Below are 19,923 nucleotides of genomic sequence, written 5' to 3'. Positions count from 1 at the left end.
CACTGTTTGGGATTTTATTTGGGAACCTACCAGCACACCCAGATGGTCTGTGAGCTTTAAATGGAATCCTTAGTCCTCCCTGAAGCCCTAGTTCTGCCTGTTCTCTTCCCCTAAAAGAGCAATGGTCTGTCCTCTCCTCAGACTTCCCATTTTAGGTGTCTCTCTGGCCCAGCCAAACTCATTTAAAAATGTGAGAAAGGGAACAGGAAAATAAAGAATTATCCTTTGAGGAGCGACTTTTGGTTCCAGCTCCAACACTTAAAGATCTTGGGAGTCTTTACTACGGTCCTTAGGAGAAGCAAAAGCTGAGCAAACTAAAAATCAATGGCTTTTCTTGAAGTCACCAGAGAATTGAGGTTGCAGGGCAAACTACTACCCCAAATCTTCAGAGAGGGTGAATGCAGAGAATCACAGTTAAGATCAGCTTACCTGGAGCAGAAGCCACTAGAGCCATAAACTGTTAGAAACACGTAAAAGACACTGACAAACTGCTGAGGATGCATGTGGGCTAGCATGAAAGTGAGAAACTCCTGGAGGACCATTTAAGGGGAGGCCCCACCTACTCGTGAGTTTTACTTCCAGGAACCCTACTAAGTTTTCACAGTGAAGAACCCTGAAGAAACTCTGATGTTTCTGGCATGGGAGGGTGGGGGAGAAAGGTTACCATTTTGAAAGGACTTTGAAATATCCCCTGAGTGTGCTCCGTAATAGAAGCCTCCTCAGCAGGGGAAAAGAGTACCAAGCCTTATCCCACGTGGGTGAAGGGCAATTACCCAACTGCAGCCCTCTGTAGCCTTCCTGTCTCATCTAAAGAGTTCAAAGAAAAGAAAAAAAAGCTTGGAAACACTTGTGAAGGTCACAACCCAGGGACACAGGCCCACTAAAAGATTTAATTATATCCCCTCCCTTAACACCTTCCCACCGCGTCCCCAGGGCTGCAGTATAGTGATGGGATCATAGCTGAAAGAGTTGCAAGGCATAGGCTCTGTTTAAGGAGGAGATTTAGGGGAACCTAAAGACACAAGAAACACAAAAACAAGGACACTGAAGAACAAGGAAATTGAAGCCTCTGACATGCACAGCTACGGTAAATATTAAACACAGCCCAACACCTAGCCAGATGAGCATAAAACTTCACACTAAAGGTTTATTTATTTCAGTTCCTATTTCCTAATACAGCATGTCTGGCTTTCAACCAAAAATTACAAGGCATGCTAAAAGGCAAGAAAAAACAGTCTAAACAGACAAAGCAAGTATCAGATGCACATTCACATTGACACAGGTTTTGGAAGTATCACACATAGAATCCAAAATAACCATGATTAGTATGTTAAGGGCTCTGATGGAAAAAATAGATGGCACACAAGAACAGATGAGGAATGTCAACAGACAGAGGGAAATTCTAAGAAAGAATCAAAAAGGAATGTTAGAAACCAAAAACACTACAAGAAATGGAGAAGGCCTGTGATTGGCTCATCTGTAGATTGCATACGGCCAAGGAAGGAATATGTGAGTTTGAATATATGTCAATAGAAACTTTGCAAACTGAAATGCACAGAGAAAAAGAAAAAAAATTTTAAAGCCCAGACTATCCAAGAACTGTGAGACAGTTTCAAAATATGTAGCATGTGTAATTGGCATACCAGAAGGAGAAAAGAGAAAGAACAGAGTAGAAAAATATTTGAAGTAATAATGGCCAAGGATGTTCCAAAATTAATGACAGGTTAACCATAGATTGTAGAAGCTCAGAAAAGACCCCAACAAGATAAATACTAAAAAAGTCTATACTTGGACATATCGTCTTCAAACTGTAGGAAACCAAAAGATAAATCTTGAAAGAATCCAGAGGAAAATAAACACCCTACATCTAGAGGAACAAGGATGAGAGTTGTGGGATTCTCATCATAAACCATGCAAGCAAGAAGAGAGTGGAGTGAAATATTTAAAGTGTTGAAACAAGAAAAAACACTGCCCACCTAGAATTTTATATCTAGTGAGATTATCATTCAAAACTGAAGGAGAAATAAAACCTTTCTCAGACAAACAAAAACTGAGGGAATTCATCAGCAGCAGACCTGCTCTGCAATAAATATTTTTTAAAAGTTCCTCAGGGAGAAGGAAAATGATAACTTGGATCTTCATTAAAAAGAGGAAGAGAAGGAATAAATTAAGGTAAAATGAAACTTTTATTTTTCTTATTCTCAATTGAGCTAATAATAATAGTGACGATGTATTGGGTGATTATAGTATATGGATAAGTGAAAGGAATGAAAACAATGTTACAGAGGACTTACATTACTTATAAACGTATATTACAAACTCTACAGCAACCGCTGAAATTTTTTTTAAAGAACAATTGATATAGTAAGAGATGAGAGAAAATGGAATCATAGAAAATGCTTGTCTAAAACCAGAAAACGCAGAAAAAGAGAAGAAAAAAGAATAGATATAATGAATAGTAAACAGTTATAGACATTGTAGATATGAGTCCTACCGTATTTTAAAAAAATCGGTAAATATAAATCGTGTAAATTCACCAATTAAAAAACAGAGACTGTCAGTGGATTAAAAAACAAGACCCAATTAAATGTTGTATACAAAATGCCCAGTTTAAAAATAAAGATACAGATAGATTACAAATAAAGACAGAGAAAAATGTACCCTGCTAACACTAACCAAAAGAAAACAGGAGTAACTATATTAATTTCAGACAAAGCAGACTTCAGAACAAGGAAAACTATCAGGGATAAAGAGGGGTATCACATAACCATAAAGGGTCCATGCTCCAACAAGACACACAGTCCTCAACATGTATACATCGAACAGCATAGTGTCAAAATATGAGGCAAAAACTGGTAGAACTGCAAAGAGAAATAGTTGAATCCATTGTTATGTTTGGAGATTTCACCCTCTCTCTCAGAAATGGACAGATTCAGCAGGCAGAAAATCAGTATAGATGCAGTTGACCTGAACAGCACCATCAGTCAACGTGATCTAATTGACATTTTGTAGAGTACTTCATCCGATAATACACATTCTTCTCAAACTCTCATGGAACATTCACCAAGATAGACCACGTTCTTGGCCACAAAACACACTTTAACAAAAATAAATAGAGATTGTACAAAGTATGTTTTCAGACCATAATGGAATTAAACTAGGAATCAATTACAGAAGGATAGCTGGAAATCCTAAAATGTTTGGAGATTAAACAACACGCTACTAAACACTTTGGTCAAGGAAGAAGTCTCAAAGTATTTTAAACTAAATGAAAATTAAAATAGAACTTATTAAAATTTATAAGGTATAGCAAAAGCAGTACTTAGGGGGAAATTGATAGCATTGAATGCATCTATTTGAAAAGAAAGATTTGATATTTCTGAGGGACCTGATTTACTTACCTGATTGATGTCTCTCTCTTTCTGAAATATTGGGAAACATGGACTCCTCTTTAGGTAGCAGTGTGACAGAAGAAGGAGCCCCACCCCACACAGGAAGGCAGGGATGGGAATACCTAGGAACTCAAGCTGGAGCTCAGCCATGGTGCATTAACATTCCTCAGACAAAGAGGGTGATCTGCATCACCAGAAGTGCATTGCCACCTCAGGCAGCTGGGCGTTAAGAGTGCACATTCTAGACTAGAGTTCCAGGCCCACGTCACAGAGCTTTAGCATAGACACCAAAGGTTCTTGATGGTCGGGGAGGGGAAAACACAGAAGTGATGAACCCACAACCCTTCCCCCACCATCCAGGCCAGCAAATCAGTCCACCCCTGAGGCCCTTTAGATCCTTCCAACTTACCTTCCAACTCCACATATTCACCATAGCATATATTTCACCTTGGTGAAATTTTCTATTTATTCTGTTACCCAGCTATTACCTAAGAGCCTTTTATTGCTTGGTGATCTCCTTTTGGACCCCCACGTCATCTTTGAAAGTCGGTCCTGTGCCCAGGGATTTACATCCCCAAGATCTACTCGGCCTTCAACTAAAACTTCGCCTCATACACAATGTGTTTTTACCTGTATGAAACCAGAAATACACTCAGCGGCAGCCCCACCTCCCGTTATCTCCTCAAAAGAATCCACTATCACCAAAAAGCATGAGAGAACAGAGTAGCCTGTATCAACCAACAGAAAGCATGAGAAAGAGGGCCACAAGGGCGTGGCACATCCGTGGACCCAGGGCAAACAACTTGAATATGTTTGGTAGTTCTTCTTTTCCCCGAATCCCTCTTAGGCTAGTCAGCCTCTAAAGGTTCTCAAATCTGGCCCCCTCCACCCATACGGTGTCTCCCCCTGCTGCTCCCTCTTTTTCTCTGCCAAATCCCCTCCTCCCAGCAAAATTTTAAACTTTTCCATTATTTTACAGAGCAATTGTGCTGGACTAGGCTTCTCTTTAGCATAACTTCTAGTGAGCACAGTTGTAATCATATTTGACAGTACCTTTAGATTTTTTTTGAATCACACCTGTGGTTACTTCTTCCATGAAAGGTTTTATGATTTTTTTCCCCATCTACTTTCTATCTTTTCCCCAAAATTCCCATTGACGTCTCTGTACCTTTTTAAACAATAATGTCATTTTTGTTGATGGTGGATATATGTTTATTTCATCTTCCCCCACGCTAGCTAGTCATTTAATAGGTATAACTTTTACAGCTTCATTGTTTAGTGCTAAACTGCTGGAATGAAGCCCTGTGTCATGTCCTCCCTTTGCCTGCCCGCATTCCCTCGCTGAGTCTGATGAATCTATCTTGGCCGCAGACACCCAATCCTTTCCCTCCCATGTGAGAGGGTTTACCAGTAATGACAGCTCCTTTCTTTCCCTGTCTTCTCCCTCATCCACAGCTTCACCATCGTCTCTACCCAAAAGGAAGGTACACTTCAGGCCCACCCCTCTCATGTACCCTCCCTCGACTGCAGGAGGTCTCTGTTCAGACAAATCCCTCTATGTATCTTTGCTTCTCTGGCATTGTTTTTTTTATAGCAAGTCTGGTCCTGACTGCCCCTAAGGTCCCCAGGACTCATGATTGTCAAATCATCCTTTAAAGTCTGAGCAAGATCAGCTCCACCAGCAATAGTTTCAGGTGGGGCCGGCCCCATGGTCGAGTGGTTAATTTTGCACACTCCGCTTTGGTGGCCCAGCGTTTCGCCGGTTTGGATCCCGGGCGCGGACATGGCACATTCATGGACATCCATGTGTGTGTGTGTGTGTGTGTGTGTGTGTGTGCTGATATAGAGAGAAAGGGGAGGGAGGGAGCGGAGACAGAGACAAAGTGGAGAGATATCGAAAATGGGTCAAAATACTAATGGGTACACCTGGATAAAGGGTATATGGTTGTTTACCATCCATGCAACTTTTCCACAAGTTTATCTTTAAATAAATACATTTTAAAAATGGACCGTTGGCTGTTGTCCCAAATTTTGCCTAACCTTTGAAATTTCTGGCTTTGATTCCCGCACCTGCCATCGCTAGCCTACCCAGACCCCAGAAGTGTGCAATGGTGACTTTAAAACAGTTGTCGCAGGTTCTGTCCCAGGCAAGAAACCCTGGATCCTCTTTCCACATTTAAAGTGTGCTAACATTTCAACAGGTTTTCACAAAATACTGGAAAAGAGCATCCCCCCCCCCAAATTTTTTTTAAAAAAATTATACATAATATAAAACAAGAACCAAAGGAAACAACAAAATATTCAACGTGTGTACAGCATGAAACCCTTAATTTCTTCCTTATCTGGTGCCACTGGGTCATCCGTATGCTGGGGTTTTGTGGTGTGAGTTGGTTTGCCGGCACTTCCTCTGCTCTGCTAGTCAGTTACCACTCCTGCACCGGATTTCCGTCTTCAAAAATTGTGTTGACATCTTTTGTCATATCTTCTCCCCTTCTTGTCATCCTCAAGGGCCTTATTCTTTTTAAATCCTTTACTTGTTTTAGCAGCTTTATTGAAATATAGTTCACATACTATACAACTTACCCATTTAAAGTGTATAATTCCATGATTTTTAGTATATTCACAGATGGGTAACCATCACCACAGTCAATTTTAAAGCATTTTCATGACTTCAAAAAGAAACTTCATAGCCTTTAGCTGTCATGCCCCTGTCCTCTCATCTCCCCAGCCCTAAGCAACCACTAGTCTACTTCCTCTCTCTCTAGATTTCCCTGTTCTGGACATTTCGTATGCATGGAATCATATGAGGTTATTTGTGACTGGCCTCTTTCACTTCTGCATAATGTTGTCAGGGTTTGTGCATATTGTAGCATGTATCAGTACTTTTTATTGCCAAAAAATATTACATTGTGTGGATATACCGTAATTTATTTACCCATTCGTCAGTTGATGGACGTTTAGGTTGTTTCCGTCTTTTGACCGTTATGAATAATACTGCTGTGGACATTTGTGTACAAGTTCTTGTGTGGACATATGTTTTCATTTCTCTTGAGTGTATAGCTAGAAGTGGAGTTTCTAGGTAATATGGTAATTCTGTGTTTAACTTTTGAGGAACTGCCAGACGGTTTTCCAAAACAGCTGCACCATTTTTCATACCCACCAGCAGCATAGAAGGGTTTCAGTTTCTCGGCCTTCTAACACTTGCTATTATCTTTTTGATTCTAGCCATCCTGTGTGTGAAGTGCTATCTCACAGTGGTTTTGATTTGCATTTCCCTGGTGACTAATGATGTGGAGCATCTTTTCATGTAATATTTTGCTTTTGGGGAAGGAGAGGAGATAAAAAAGTGTTTGATCTCCTGTGTTTAACTCATCATACAGTAGCTCGTTTTAAATGTATTACAGGAAAGAAACTTTCTTCTAAATCTTTGAAAACACTTGCATGGTGATGTGAAGTCCTTATCACATGTACAGTTTTCTCCTTCTGTGCTCTCTACGTGCTGCAGTCACTGTGTGACTGAGGGACTGCAACACCGTGCACTGCATTTGCTTAGGAAGATTCCTTTCTGCGTGGGGTGGAGGGAGGAGTTAACTCAGTGACTTCTCAGGCTTGACTACAGGGCTGAGCAGAACTGATGGCCAGAGCATCTGAAGCTCAGTGCGTTTCCTCCCCATGGCTCTGTCCATCTGTTTTGCATCAGTGAGCTCCACAGGTAGTAAATGTCAAAGAAACGTGAGAGCTGTGACATGGGCACAAAGCATACACCTGAGAGACGGATGGCAGGATGTTCCCATGGGCTTTTCCCCTTAACCGTAGTGTAGGAGACGGGCCGTATCACACGTGCCAGATGATGACTGTGAAAGTGGGGTAGGGGTACATGGGAAGTTCCACTGCTCTCGTGCTTGTTTAAACATTTCTGTAATAGAAGCTTAAAATAATGAAAGAAGCTGGGTGCCTCCTAAAGAGAGGGAGGGGACGAGAGGATACCTGGCAAGGGGGCTCAGTCCGTCAAGACGAGGGTTTAGCTCTCTCAATAGGGACATTTCAGGAAGTGTAATCATTGACGTTAGGAAGGAAACCTCTTTTCATATAACAGGAAAGAAGGAAAGGAGGAACGGGAAAAGGTTTTTGTGAAGGTTTATTGACGGAAAGTTCCTGTCTCATGACTTCTAGTTCCTCTGTGATCAGTGGTCCAGCACATCTACTGAGCAAATGGAGACAGCCTAAATTTGAGGAAAGTTGAGGAGATTTGAAATACATTTGAGTGTCCCTGGAGAGAGAATGGAATAAGGAAACAGCGACCTAAGCTCCATTTGTCTTGTTCTCATGTTAGTAAGCATGGGATAATTCTTTGTGGAATGAGTGAGTGATTTCCAGCTAGTGCTGGGGCTGAATTTACTGTGGCATCGGTAGACTCCATTGTGAGATTTAATCCAATAGTGATCAATTAGTTATAGGAAGGCATTTCTGGGAAAGGCAGAGAGATGGGATTTTGCCAGACAGGCAGGATTAAAAGGGATTGGATGGGGCCCATTAGTAGCAGAGCTTTTTAAATGTTGGTTAGCTGACAGACCATCGAGTCTACCCCGGAGAGGGAGGAAATGTAAACAAGAGCTTGACCGACAGACAAGGAGTAAGTGGAAAAATGAAGGGCCTGGAGTTGAAAAGTTAACAAGGGGCATATGAATCAGAAGAATGAGAGACGAGGCCAAGGGGTGGAATGTCCGACTGTAATAATCTGGATGGCTGAAGTGTTCCTGGTGATAAGCTCTGGAGTGTGGCAGTAACTACACTGGAATGGAAGGAAAGGACCCTAAGATGAGATGATGTAGAAACTGAGAGGCTGGTCTTTGGCTGGTCTATCCACATCGATGGTAGAGCCCTCCATGGCCTCCTCACCTCTTCAAGTCTCCTGCCCTGGGCCCCATCCCCCTCCCAGGACCTCCACAGAATCTGCATTCTTTCTTTGACCTCAAGTTTCAGACATTGTGGGTTCAATGGCATAACTCTGGACAAGAAGATACAAGTGTGGAGTGAGAGAGGCTGTAGTGGACACCGGTTTTGTTTTTGGTTTTTGTTTTAACACCTAGCATTCACAAGCCTTTCTGGGAAAACTACCTCCAGTGCCCTCTGGGATACTCACCCCATTTGTGTAGTGTGTGTGTGTGTGTGTGCGCGCGCGTGTGCGTGTTCGGTTTTGTTACAATAGTTACCATTATACTTGTATCTTTTCTAATGTCCTCAGATTCCTTTCCCTTACTCAGAGTCTTATTTCGTTTGTCACCTATATCTTGACCCCCTCTTATTACTTATAGATCATTTTATTCTATTTTTCCCTTTTTCTCCTCCCTTCCATTTTTAAAATCATGTTGTTTTTAGAAAACAAAATTGGTATTTTATTTTTCCACCCTTGTAGCCATCTTTATTTTACTTAGACGTCTACAACTTAATGTATTTAACACTCACCATCATAATGCTTTTTGAATTTTGCCCCAGTTGACACTCAGCCAATTTTTGAGTCCCAGTCTGTCTAAGTGCAGTTGCCTTTCCTCCAAACCCCTATTGTAAGGGTGGGTATGTGTGCAGTCCATGGTGAGACCCCCATATATCTGTAACCTGGTGCATAGTCTGGGACTCACCTCTGGTTCATGAGCTGCAGGTGTTCTGGGGGAGACCAGCCATGGCTCCACCAAGGCCGTGAATATCAGAGGCGGCACTTCCATCCCGATAGGTGAACTGTACACACTAAGGGCAAGATCTTGTATATTCCTATTAAGCATAGATGGAAGGAAGGCAGCAAGATCACCTTCCCCAAAGAGGGGGATGCCATGCCTGATGACCTCCCTGCAGATATTGTTTAGTATTCAAAGAACAGCCCAGTGCCTTTTTGGAATAAGGCATCAGTGTGCTGTGCAGTGCCTGGATCAGCCTCAAGGTGGTGATGCCTGGATCAGATTGAGGAGGGGGCGGGGGGGACAGGACAGGGTCACCATATGGATGATGAGGCATAAAGCTTTGTTCTACCAGCAAGGTCCTTCTTTCCCCTCTTCATTTTTTCTTCCCTCCTCGCTTACTCCAAGTCATCTTTTCCTCACTCTCAGCTTTATTTTATCCTGGGAGGTAGGTGGCTACCTGGTCAACATTGTTACTACTGGCAGCTGAGTGATGCTTTTGCTCTGCAACAAAATATCATTTGGCAGTCTGAAGAAATACCTACAGAGGGGAACCACTTCCCCCAGGTGACTTTCCAGTAGGGAAACCTCAATGTAAAGTTTAAAGTATTCTTCCCTAACACATTAATATGACTCGCATGACAGATTCTTAAGGCGCGTCTGTGCTGTTCCTAGCCCCTCCCCCACCAGCCCAGGATCCACTGCAGCAATACCCTCCCCCACCCCCCAAATCCCATTCAGGGTTCACCCACCTGTGGGGTCCTCTGGTCACTGACCTCTAAATCATGATGAAGCCACTGTTTTTTCTTCATTGTTGTTTTATGAATTGCATACCTATTCTTGACCCTCTTCGGATAGAGAACACCTGTCTTCCCTACTCTCTGAAGGATGTAAAACATTCAGTGAGCGGAAGGTGTGGGCTGCTCTACACTTTCGTTAAGGCTAAGCGAAGAGGCAGGAGGCAGAGCCCACCTCCTCAAACTTCATCAGGGAGGAAATGGGCTTTTGGGGGCACGTGATATCTCTTTGTCAACAAGAGCTCCAGAGCACTGGTGACCTTTTAGAAGCCAGAGGAAGCAATCAGTAAGAGCTGAACTCACTCCTCCTTTTCCCTAAGCACAAGCCCTGAGTTACCTGAAACCCATGCCCCCAACACAGGACACAGAAAAGACATCACTATTATTAGAGATTCATTTATTGGGGAGAATTAATATTCTCCACAAGAAGGAATTATTTTGCGGTGGGAAATTTTCCGCTCTCGAAACGCTGGAAAAGCGTTTTCTGTTGACATAGAGACGGATCCCTAAACATAGTGCCTTTAGCAGTGGTGAGAACAGCTGGAGGCCCCTGGGCCGGCTTGACGCCTGCAGGTGGAGCTTGGATGGGGCACATGCTCCCTGCGGGGCACAGATAAGGGACGCTTCTGATCCAATAGCTGATCTTTAAACGCCATGACTTTCTGAGGGTGTCTGTTCTGGTCTCTGATCCGTCTAGAACATGTAGGATAATTCTGGCCAGCAAAGACAACTTCTTGGTGGCAGGACTTGGTGCTTGGCACTTTACAGGAGGGAGCCCTGTAGTTGGAAGGATGCCCCTGGACGGGCTCTGCCTGGGCCTGCTCTTCTGCCTTCTGGTCAGTTTTCACAAACTTCCTCAGGGAAGGAAGGGGCTCTTGAGGGCGGGTGACCTCTGCTGCACACCGCTGCCCCAGTTTCTCCACTGGGAACTTCCCAGGAACCGTCCTGGTCTTCTGAGCCGTGGTGGTCCCAGTAACGGCAGCTCTCCCTTTAACCAGGCCTCTGCTCTGTGCAGATGATATGGGGCTGCCCTTTTCCTGGTGATGTTCTTGGTTTTTGCCTTTTGTCCCAGGACGAAGCCATTGAAAAATGTGGTTCATCTTTTTTCTGAACAGACTTTCAGGAGGAGGCTGTGCCTTCTGTGATGAGGTCTGGGAAGACTTGCTCCCACGCGTCTCCTCTGATGCTGTGATCTGAGTAGGGAAACTCTTTCTTGTAGGTTGGGATGTCCCCAACCCTGCATCCCCTCCACCAAGCTCTTCTTTGTTAGTGCCCGGAGGGCTCACTCTCATTGTAGCTGGTGGGAATTTCTTATCCTCGTACCTCTTTCGGTCTTTCTTGGGGACCCAAGGCTCCTGCCGCTGCTTCCTGCTGATCCCAGTGTCCTCCAGATGGACATGCAGCACCTGGGAAGCTCCCATGTCCCCACTGGAGACACCGTGGGCATGAGTCAGTGAGGCCTTGTAAGTCAAACTCTCTGAGGCAGGGGACCTGTCAGTGTGTTGGCCTTGGACCTGGCTCTGATTCCTCATCTCTAGTTTCGCCTTTAATTCCCTAAACAGATGTTCCTTAAGATCCGATGACTTCGGGTCTTGGGGAACTTGTCTTTTTGGTGCAGGGCTTTCAATGGTCCCAGTAATTTCTATTTTACTGTGATTCTCACGTATCCTTTGGGAGCTTCCTGGCTTGCTGGTTGTCAACACATTAGCAGTTTTTGACTGCAGAGCGTTGAGCTCCTTGGCCCTGAATATGTCCCTGGCCGTGCTGTGCACGGAAAAGGGTTCCGACTTCATCTTTTTGTCCTGTCGCCCTTCTCTTCTATCACTGGGACTCACTCTCTCATCCTTTGTCTCATGTTTGGCACCAGCTTGCCTTGCAGGCAGCTCTGGGGGGCATCTGTTGCCTAGCTGAGTAAATTTCTGACTCGCTTTGCCTGTGATGCCACATGTGACAGGCAGATGAGTCTGCCTGGCACCCTTACTCCTCTGAACAACCTCTGCAATCTCTTGGTTGATACCAGAGGGTGATTGTCTCGGCACCCCTTGTCCTTGCCTGCCCATAGGTGAAGTAGCAGGGCAAAGACGATCCAGGACCAGGGCTGAATTTGTTGTTTCCGCTTTTTCTTGAAGAACAGATTTAGAGCTTCCTCTATGGGGCTCGAAGCCCTCGGATTTGGAGTCCACTTCCAAAGTTGGGTTATTTGAGGGGGGACAGTAGAAATAGGTCAAGGACTGGGATGCAGCATCTTCCGATTTAAACGCCTGTATGGATTCAAGGACCCTGCAGGGAAGGCCCCACTCCATTCTCATACGAAAGCTTTTAATATGGGTTTCCATCATCTGTTGTGCACTGGAATCAATGAAGCAAAGCTCCTGGAAGGTATTCAGGGAGGAGTCCCCACCCACTGAAGGTGGCAAACTCCTCTGTGTTATTTGGGTGCGGGATTTGTCAGAAAGCAGCAATGTCTGCTTGCTGGCATGCCATGAACTGCGCACCGTCCCAGGGAGCCGAGCCTCACTGATTTCCTCAAACTTCTTGCTCAAATGTGCTTTCAGGACATTTTCAAGTTGTTTCTGATCTAGACTTTCCTCCAAGGCCCTTGAATTTTTCCCTGACAGACTTGCCACGTGACTATTTAGGTCTTTCTCAGAGTCATATGCCGGATCCTTATCTGAAGAGCTCTCTGGGTCACTCAACAGATGAGCTTTTGGGCCGTTCTCTGGGCTATGCCCCTGATCCTTCCCCATCTCCTTCTCTACCTCAAGCAGTTCTGAACCCCTCTCATGGAAGCTTTTGGATTGGCTCAATCCAACATTTAGATCTTTGCTCACCGAGATCCATGAGAGTCCACGATTGCTCTCTGCCTTAGCTATCTCTGAGAAATCTCTTGGAGGCATCATCAGTGACAGACACTCACAGATCCTGCGGGGTAGGCCCCACCGGTGTTGGATGAGCCTCTTTCGAAGGTGATGTTCCAGTTTCTTCCTCAGCTCATCACTGAGAGGAAACTCTACGGGAAGGATGGAGATGGAGGCATGGGCCTGGGAGGCCTGATGGTAAGGAAAGTTGGGAGCTGAAGAACAAAATTCTTCCTGAGATCTTTGGACTACAGAGGGGGAACCCCACAAACTTTCCTGTTGCTTCTGCAACACTTTCCATTCCAGCTGTTGAATTTCAGATGAGGTGAGAGACTCTGATTCATCCTGGGGTCTATGGTGACACACTCCACAGATCCTTATCTGGGGTAGAGGACCAGATGGTAGGATTGGGAGTGGGGATTTAAGGTGGGCCTGGGATTTGACCTGAGTGAGAGGTAGGGGCTGGGATTGGGGCAGGGTTTGAGGCAAGCATTGGGGCTGGATCTCAGGCAAGGATGGAGGTGGGCGATGGAGAGGTACTGGGGATTCTTGGCCCATGGAGGCATTTGGGATGGTATTAAAAAGGAAGATTGTGGTGCAGTCACTTGAGTCATGGATAGCAGAGGGCAAGGACTCGCTATGCAGAGATGGGAGACCCCAGAAGATCTGCATACATTTTTCCTGTAAATGGTTCTCCAAGATTTTAGGATATGGGGGCTGCTCATGCATGTGCAGCTCCTTTGGTTTGCCTGCACTGCTCCAAAAAGGAGGGGAGAATGCTAAGTCACACTCATCAGCATTTGACTCTAACATTTTCCCCGAAGGATTTAGTTGGTGGCCTGGCCTAAGTTTTTTTGGAAAAGAACCCTTCTCCTTCTCCTTTTCCTTCCACATCAGGAAATCCCTCCTCTTTTGGACTTGTCTCTCCAGGAGTGCCAGGACACGAGGGCTGAGAAATGAGAGGTTACCAGGCTCTATAAGGTTAGCTGTAGGGTGTCTCTCCAGAGAGGACTCTGAAGAATGGAGGGCAAGAAACAGTCGATTAAAATCACATGGTGCCAAGGTGGAAGGTGCTAAGAACAAGTCTTTGGCACAAGCTTGCCACCAGGATAATTCTGAAATTGACAGGCTTGAATGGTCAGTTCCTCTGATTGTTGGGACATAAGTGGACAACCCACCAGGGCTATCTGGAGATGAGTTCTCTGGAACAGACTTCAATAAGATGGAAACCGATTTAGATTGAGTCACAGTTAAAGGGTGGTCTGTCGGTGGTGAGACAGACAGGCTTGGTGGTGTGTGATGACAAGCCAGTGAATCAGTGGGATTGATTATCTGGGACAAATTTGGTAAGGGGTTAACATCTTGGGAAAGGGTGCGGTCAAGAGAGAAGATCGTATTCAGAGACAGAGTGGCCTCTGGTTGGAGAATAGGACCCGTTGCCTTGGTGTCATGTGGTGGGAGAGGGGGAAGGGCAAGGGGTTGGGGTGGGGAACGGTCTGCTGGGAATTTAGACTCCAAGGGAGGAAAAGGCTCTGGTGGCATAGAGTGACCCGGTGGTGAGGGTGAAAGAAAGTCAGCTAAGGGTGTCATTGGGTAAGGTGAGAGGACGGAGGGGGGCGGTGGGGAAGGGTCAGGTGGAGGGGCTGGTGTTAGGTCTCCTGGAGGGACTTCTGAGAAGGCAGAGGACAGAGTGAATGATGACTCAGTCCCAGAAGCTGTGGAAGCCATAGAGGACACAGAGGCGGTATCATCTTCCAGGTCCTCCAGGAGCCGATTGATCTCAGCAGTTGTGCTATTACACACCTCACAGGAGGGGTCTGGGCATAATAGTTGACGAAAGCGGGTGGTATCGAGAGGCCGGCCTAGGGGCCTGCGGGAGACAGGAAGTAGAAAACTGTAGCCAGGACCAGAACAAGGAAAGGAGGACCTGCTGGCCTGTCAGGGGAGGGGCCACCTGAAGCCTGCTGCCCCTTCACAATGCCCCACGTCTATGACTTCACCATACACTCAGCAGCCCTCACCCCAAGGCCTTCATTCACATACCCGTTCCTATGGCAAACCCCTCCCATGACTACTGCAGGCTGTACCGAATCCCTGGAATTGCAGAGAACATGTTAAAGAGCGATCAGGAAAGAAAAGACTAGTCACCTTTTCAGAATAGAAATTAGCCTCCTTTTCTCCTCTGTTTCCCTCTGGTAATTTCTCCAACCTGGGAAACCAGAAGAGTGAATTACATGTAATAAAGGTAGAAGTGTAGGTGTTACACAGGAGTCCCTTTATGGGAGACCCTTGGGATATTAACGGGCTGTTAACTCTGAAAGCCCCAAGAATCAGTAGATGTGGTCAAACGGTCAATGATAATAAGGTTCACATGTGTTTGTTGCTTCATTTATAAAGTACTGTCACATACATTATCCCATGGGATGTTCAAAACCACCATGTGAGGAACATAGGTCAATGGTTACCTCATGGAGTCTGATCATCCAGGAAGTCAACATAGTTTCACAAGGTCAGGAGACAGAAGTTCTGACTCTTGACGTCTCCCACGGCCACCCACTGGGCAACACCCATTGTCCAGGCCCATCACTGCTTCATGCCCAGAGCTGGGCAGAGCAGGAATCTGAGAAATGTCTCGGGTTCTGACTACCTTCCCATGAGCCTTTCCTCTGAGGCCTCTATCTTCTGAGAGGGACTCTATCTAACGACTGACATCCTCAGAGACCATGGACCTGGGACCTCATGGAGAGGACAGGAAGGGTCACCCTTGGAGAGCTCAGGTGGGATAGGTGGAACCTTACCACTTGATGTTCCACCTCTTCTTCTCCTCTTGGCTCTGCCCTGACGCTGAGAACAAAAAGAAAAGAATGAGGAGCGAGGACTTAGTTGGCTTGCTCCTCTCTCTAGGAAACTCAGATATTCATCCAAGATTAATGTCACTCTCCATTTTTATTACTAGCACTTTGTGTTCTTTCCCTTTCTGAATTTCTAAAGGTGATAAGATACTTTCAATTTTTCCTTCTTTGAAAAACTCGGAGGATTTTTGGCTAGAGTCCACACTTGATGTTCTCAGTCAGAAGTCCTCTGCTCAAGGAGGGCATAGACTCTGAGGCCCACAGTCACATCTGTGCTTCCTCAGATGGGACCCTGTATCCTGGGACAGAGCTCACACTCCAGTGTCTGCTCAGAGGCTCAGCCCTGCTCTCCTGATCTGCCCAATACCAAGGACGGTTTGGTCGAATGACGCCCGACATGGGAATGTGACTCATGATCCAGTGTTGGGAACAGTGTTCTCCTACACAGATCCCAAACTCTCTAAATAACCTAATGCAGGGCCGTGAAATCAGTGATGGGATTTTATCCAGGAATCCTCCACCACACCCAGATGGTCTGTGAGTTTTAAATGGGAAACAGTCCCAGCTGAACCCCTAGTCCTGCCTGGCCTAGTCCCTTAGAAGGATGATGTTCTATCCTCTATTCAGACTTGCCATCTTAGGAGTCTCTCTGGACCAACTCATTTAAAAATGTGGGACTAGAAATGGAAACAACAATAAAAAATCCCTGTTGGTGGCTTGCCCAGGGATCCTTACCTTTTGGTAGATTTTGGTTTTCCAGAAGGTTGGTAAAGATGGAATCCCCACCAGGAAGCACAGGAACAGAAGAAGCAACCACAACCCACACACGATGGTGAGGTTGTGGTCACTATCTAAGAATGTTGAGCAGATGCTCAAAAACAACTCAATATGGCTATTCAGAAATGAGAGAACATTCCATTGACTGAACTCCATTTTCTGAATCGCAAGGCTGCCTGAGGCAACTGAGCTCTGAGAGTGTCCACACTTGCCTATAATCCCAGGCCTGCATCACAGAGCACTGAAGAGTCACAAAGGGTTTCAGAGGGTGGGGGAGGGGACATGAAGAGGGTGTGCCCATGGCCCCTTCCCCCCACCAGCCCAGCTGATCTCTCCATCCATCCTGGGCCCTCCAGGTCCCTCTGCCCTACCCTGCCATCCTATTTTCCAACTCTGTCCGTTCATCATATCATACAATTACATTAATGGAATTTTCTGCCTGTTCCGCCTGTACTCCAGATATTACCTGGGCCCCCTTTACTGTTTGGAGAGCTTGACTTTGGTTTCACCAATTCCACTGCCTCGAAAGTCTGAAATGCTCCCTGGAATTTTTGCTTGTAGCCAGACATTTACACTCAGAATCATATATGTCCTCAAATCCATCTTTCCTTTAGAATGTTTTTGCCTTACATGAACCCTGATATAGAACTTAAAGTTCTTTACTCATTTGGTTTTGTGAATGTTGAATAACAAATTTTAGTTTTTTGCTTCAGTCAGCCTTTACCGTCTTCAGCCAGTGGGGCTGACTCAAATAATTGAAATGAATAATTCATTATTGAACATTCACAAGACTAAAATCAGTACGGGCATACCTCACTTAATGAAAGGGACATGTTTTGAGAAATGCATCATTAGGCACTTTCACTGTTGTGTGAACATCACACAGTGTACTTACACAAACCTAAGTGGTAGAGCCTACTACACACCCAGGCTATGTGGTGCTACCCGTATGGGACCACTGTCATATATGTGGTCCATTAGTGACCGAAACATCGTTAATATTGTTACGTGGTGCGTGACTGTGGTGGATGACAATGACAAAATGGAGTACCATTTTCAAGGCTTCTAAAATGGAGCTGGGAGGCCATTAAGGAAGTGGGGCTTATGCTTGTACACCACATCCACCACCAGATGTTAACTGAACTTTTGAGCTTTACCTGACAGCAGAGGTCACATCTTGAAGTGTTTCCTCATTCCAAGAAGGGGCAGTCTGCCTGGGACCAACTATGTTCTAGCAAGTCAGCTCACCCCATGCCAGAACCAGTCATTAACTGTTCACTGTAGACCTTTGTAAGCCTGTGTCCTTTCCTTTTATCTACCCCTGCCTCCTTTGTCTTCCTAGGAGCACATTTGAGCTTCTACTCGAATCTACATCTCCTGAATTGCAATTCTTGAGACCCCAAATAAACTTTTTGGTTCTTTTGCAGTTTATGCCTCTTATTTGCTGACTTTACATGGTGACAGAAGTGGGATCCCTAGCTACTGACCTTCAATTCTGGTGCCACTTCACAGACACAAGCAAGGTGCCTGCAAAGAATCTTTTGTGCTCTGTCGTCTCCTCCTGGTGGCTCTGGTTCCTGGTGGTAAGTCCTCCTGGGCCTGGACCTCCCATTTTTGGTAGAGGTCCAGACTCTTTATGTAGGCGTCCTTTGATAGAGGTTCTGGCCATCCTTCCATGGTCAGCTTTGTTAGAAACTTCTGTTTCTTTCACTCCTTTTTTGGGCCTTTGATCCTTTGGTAAGTTCATACAAATGAGAAATCCATTTTCTAAGAGGACCACCAAAGAACAGCCCCACTCTGGGACTCCTGCTGGTTTTGTCTTTAAAGAATACAGACCTTCTACATGTAGATTTTTGTCCCACTGGGCTCAGATTACTCAGGGTGACTTAAAGCTTCACTGGCCTAAATGGGGCTCCTTTGAAATTCCTAAATTGGTTTATCTGTGCACTCAATTGGAAAAAGCCTATCAAACCAAACAAATAAAATGGGAAACTTTTTAAAATTGGTATCTTGAGGCCTCTAAATGAAACACTGAAAAGGACACTTCCTTGCAAGCCATAACAATGTCATAACTAAGAATTTCAAGTGATTAAATGTAAATGCCATCGATAAAAGAATATTAACTCCTCCTGTATTTGTCAGGGTTCTCTGGAGAACCAAGGAGATTATCTATATATATATAATATATATTAATAGTGATATATAATAGAATATATAATCCATTGTATCTATATTTAAATTCATTTATTTAGTTCTATAAATTACATATATACACATAAAATTTATATATAAAAGAAACTTTGGCCTCGCCCCTAACTGCCTAAAAGAATTTAAGACAGAAGGCCTGTTCCAGGAAGGAGCTGTCAACGTAGGGAACTCTAGATGTGGTAGAGAAGAAGGTACCTAGCCGGGCCCATTTTACACAAGTTCTCTCTCATTTGTTTAGAGATGGCCCAGCAAACATTTGGTTTTCTGTCTCCTTGTGAATTGGCTTCCTCCTCTTTGAAGTCCCAAACCATGACCCCCAACCCCGCGCCTTTGTAAAATATCTAAACCCTAACCATAGACCTGGCAGACACGCTGTAGACTGAGCAGCAGCATGAATACCAGGGTCAACCTGATGACATTGTGGCTGGGACTACTGGCTGTTTGTCCACATCCTTGTCCTGGGTGCCCAGGAAGGCAGTCACCCAGCAACTTGCAGTGAGGTGTGGCGTGTGACTATGTTTCAGCCAATGCAATGGGAGTGGAAGTGGTGTGTGCCATTTCCAGGTTGGAACTTTTGAAAGCAGGTGTGTCTTCTCCGTGTTCCTTCTTTCTCCTTGTGCAGATTGGTTGCAGACAATGATACAGGCATCAGGAATGGCAGAGCCAAGAGACGGGAATTCATGGGTGACTGACACACCCTGTGGAAGAGAACCACCTGCCCAACACGAAACCCACCTTGGCCTGTAAGGTAATCACACATAAATTTCTACTCTCTGGTTATTCTTTTTCGGGATCTGCTTGTTATTTTCTTAACTATTATGGAAATATTTCAAATATGCAGAAGAGTACATAGTATGACCTCTATCTCCGGCCCTAATACCCAGAAAGAACAGACGTTCAATTCTGCCCTATTTGCTTCCGATGTTGCATTCATTTGCTGGGGCTGCCATGACAAAATACCACACGTAGGGTGGCTTAAACAATAGAAATTTATTTTCTCACGGTTCTGGAGGCTGAAGTTCAAGATCAAGGCATTGGCCAGTATAGTCTCTTCTGAGGCCTCTCTCCCCGTCCGCTTCTCCCTGTGTCCTCACACGGTCTTCCCTCTGTGTGTGTCTGAGTTCTAATCTTCTCTTCTTACGTGAGTATCAGTCACATTGGATTGGAGCCTACCCATGTGACCTCACTTTACCTTAATTACCTCTTTAGAGGCCCTCTCTCCAAATACAGCCCTATTTTGAGGTCCTGGAGTTAGGACTTCAGCATATGAATTTTCAGGGACATGATTCAGCCCACAACGATATCTCTGTTTTTAAGAAGCAAAATGTTGCTGTCACACCTAAAATTCACATTTCCATCCCGTTCTC

At 45.0% G+C, this 19,923-nt stretch overlaps 1 protein-coding gene and 1 long non-coding RNA gene across 7 annotated transcripts in view; one reads left to right on the top strand and one right to left on the bottom strand.

The window, feature by feature from the left end:
* The window catches only part of LOC138917975 (uncharacterized), a 70,635-nt gene that overhangs the window by 40,465 nt on the left and 10,247 nt on the right, over positions 1–19,923 (top strand). For all 6 annotated transcript variants that reach the window (XR_011426691.1, XR_011426695.1, XR_011426693.1 and 3 more), the window contains 2 exons: positions 17,776–17,931; positions 19,179–19,304. This is a non-coding gene — a long non-coding RNA (uncharacterized lncRNA). The remainder of the gene's footprint in view (positions 1–17,775; positions 17,932–19,178; positions 19,305–19,923) is intronic.
* Positions 10,242–16,578, bottom strand: LOC138917968 (spermatogenesis-associated protein 31D4-like). Its single transcript, XM_070237021.1, has 4 exons — positions 16,307–16,578; positions 15,518–15,563; positions 14,868–14,928; positions 10,242–14,589 (listed from the first exon to the last, which is right to left on the bottom strand). Exons 1-4 carry the CDS (start codon positions 16,502–16,504, stop codon positions 10,383–10,385), a joined length of 4,512 nt encoding a protein of 1,503 aa, XP_070093122.1. The 5' UTR covers positions 16,505–16,578; the 3' UTR covers positions 10,242–10,382.

The sequence above is a fragment of the Equus caballus genome, chromosome 16 (assembly GCF_041296265.1).
Source record: "Equus caballus isolate H_3958 breed thoroughbred chromosome 16, TB-T2T, whole genome shotgun sequence".
NCBI lineage: Eukaryota > Metazoa > Chordata > Mammalia > Perissodactyla > Equidae > Equus > Equus caballus.
The sequence above is the reverse complement of the archived record's forward strand: the minus strand, read 5'-3'. Positions and strand labels throughout refer to the sequence as shown.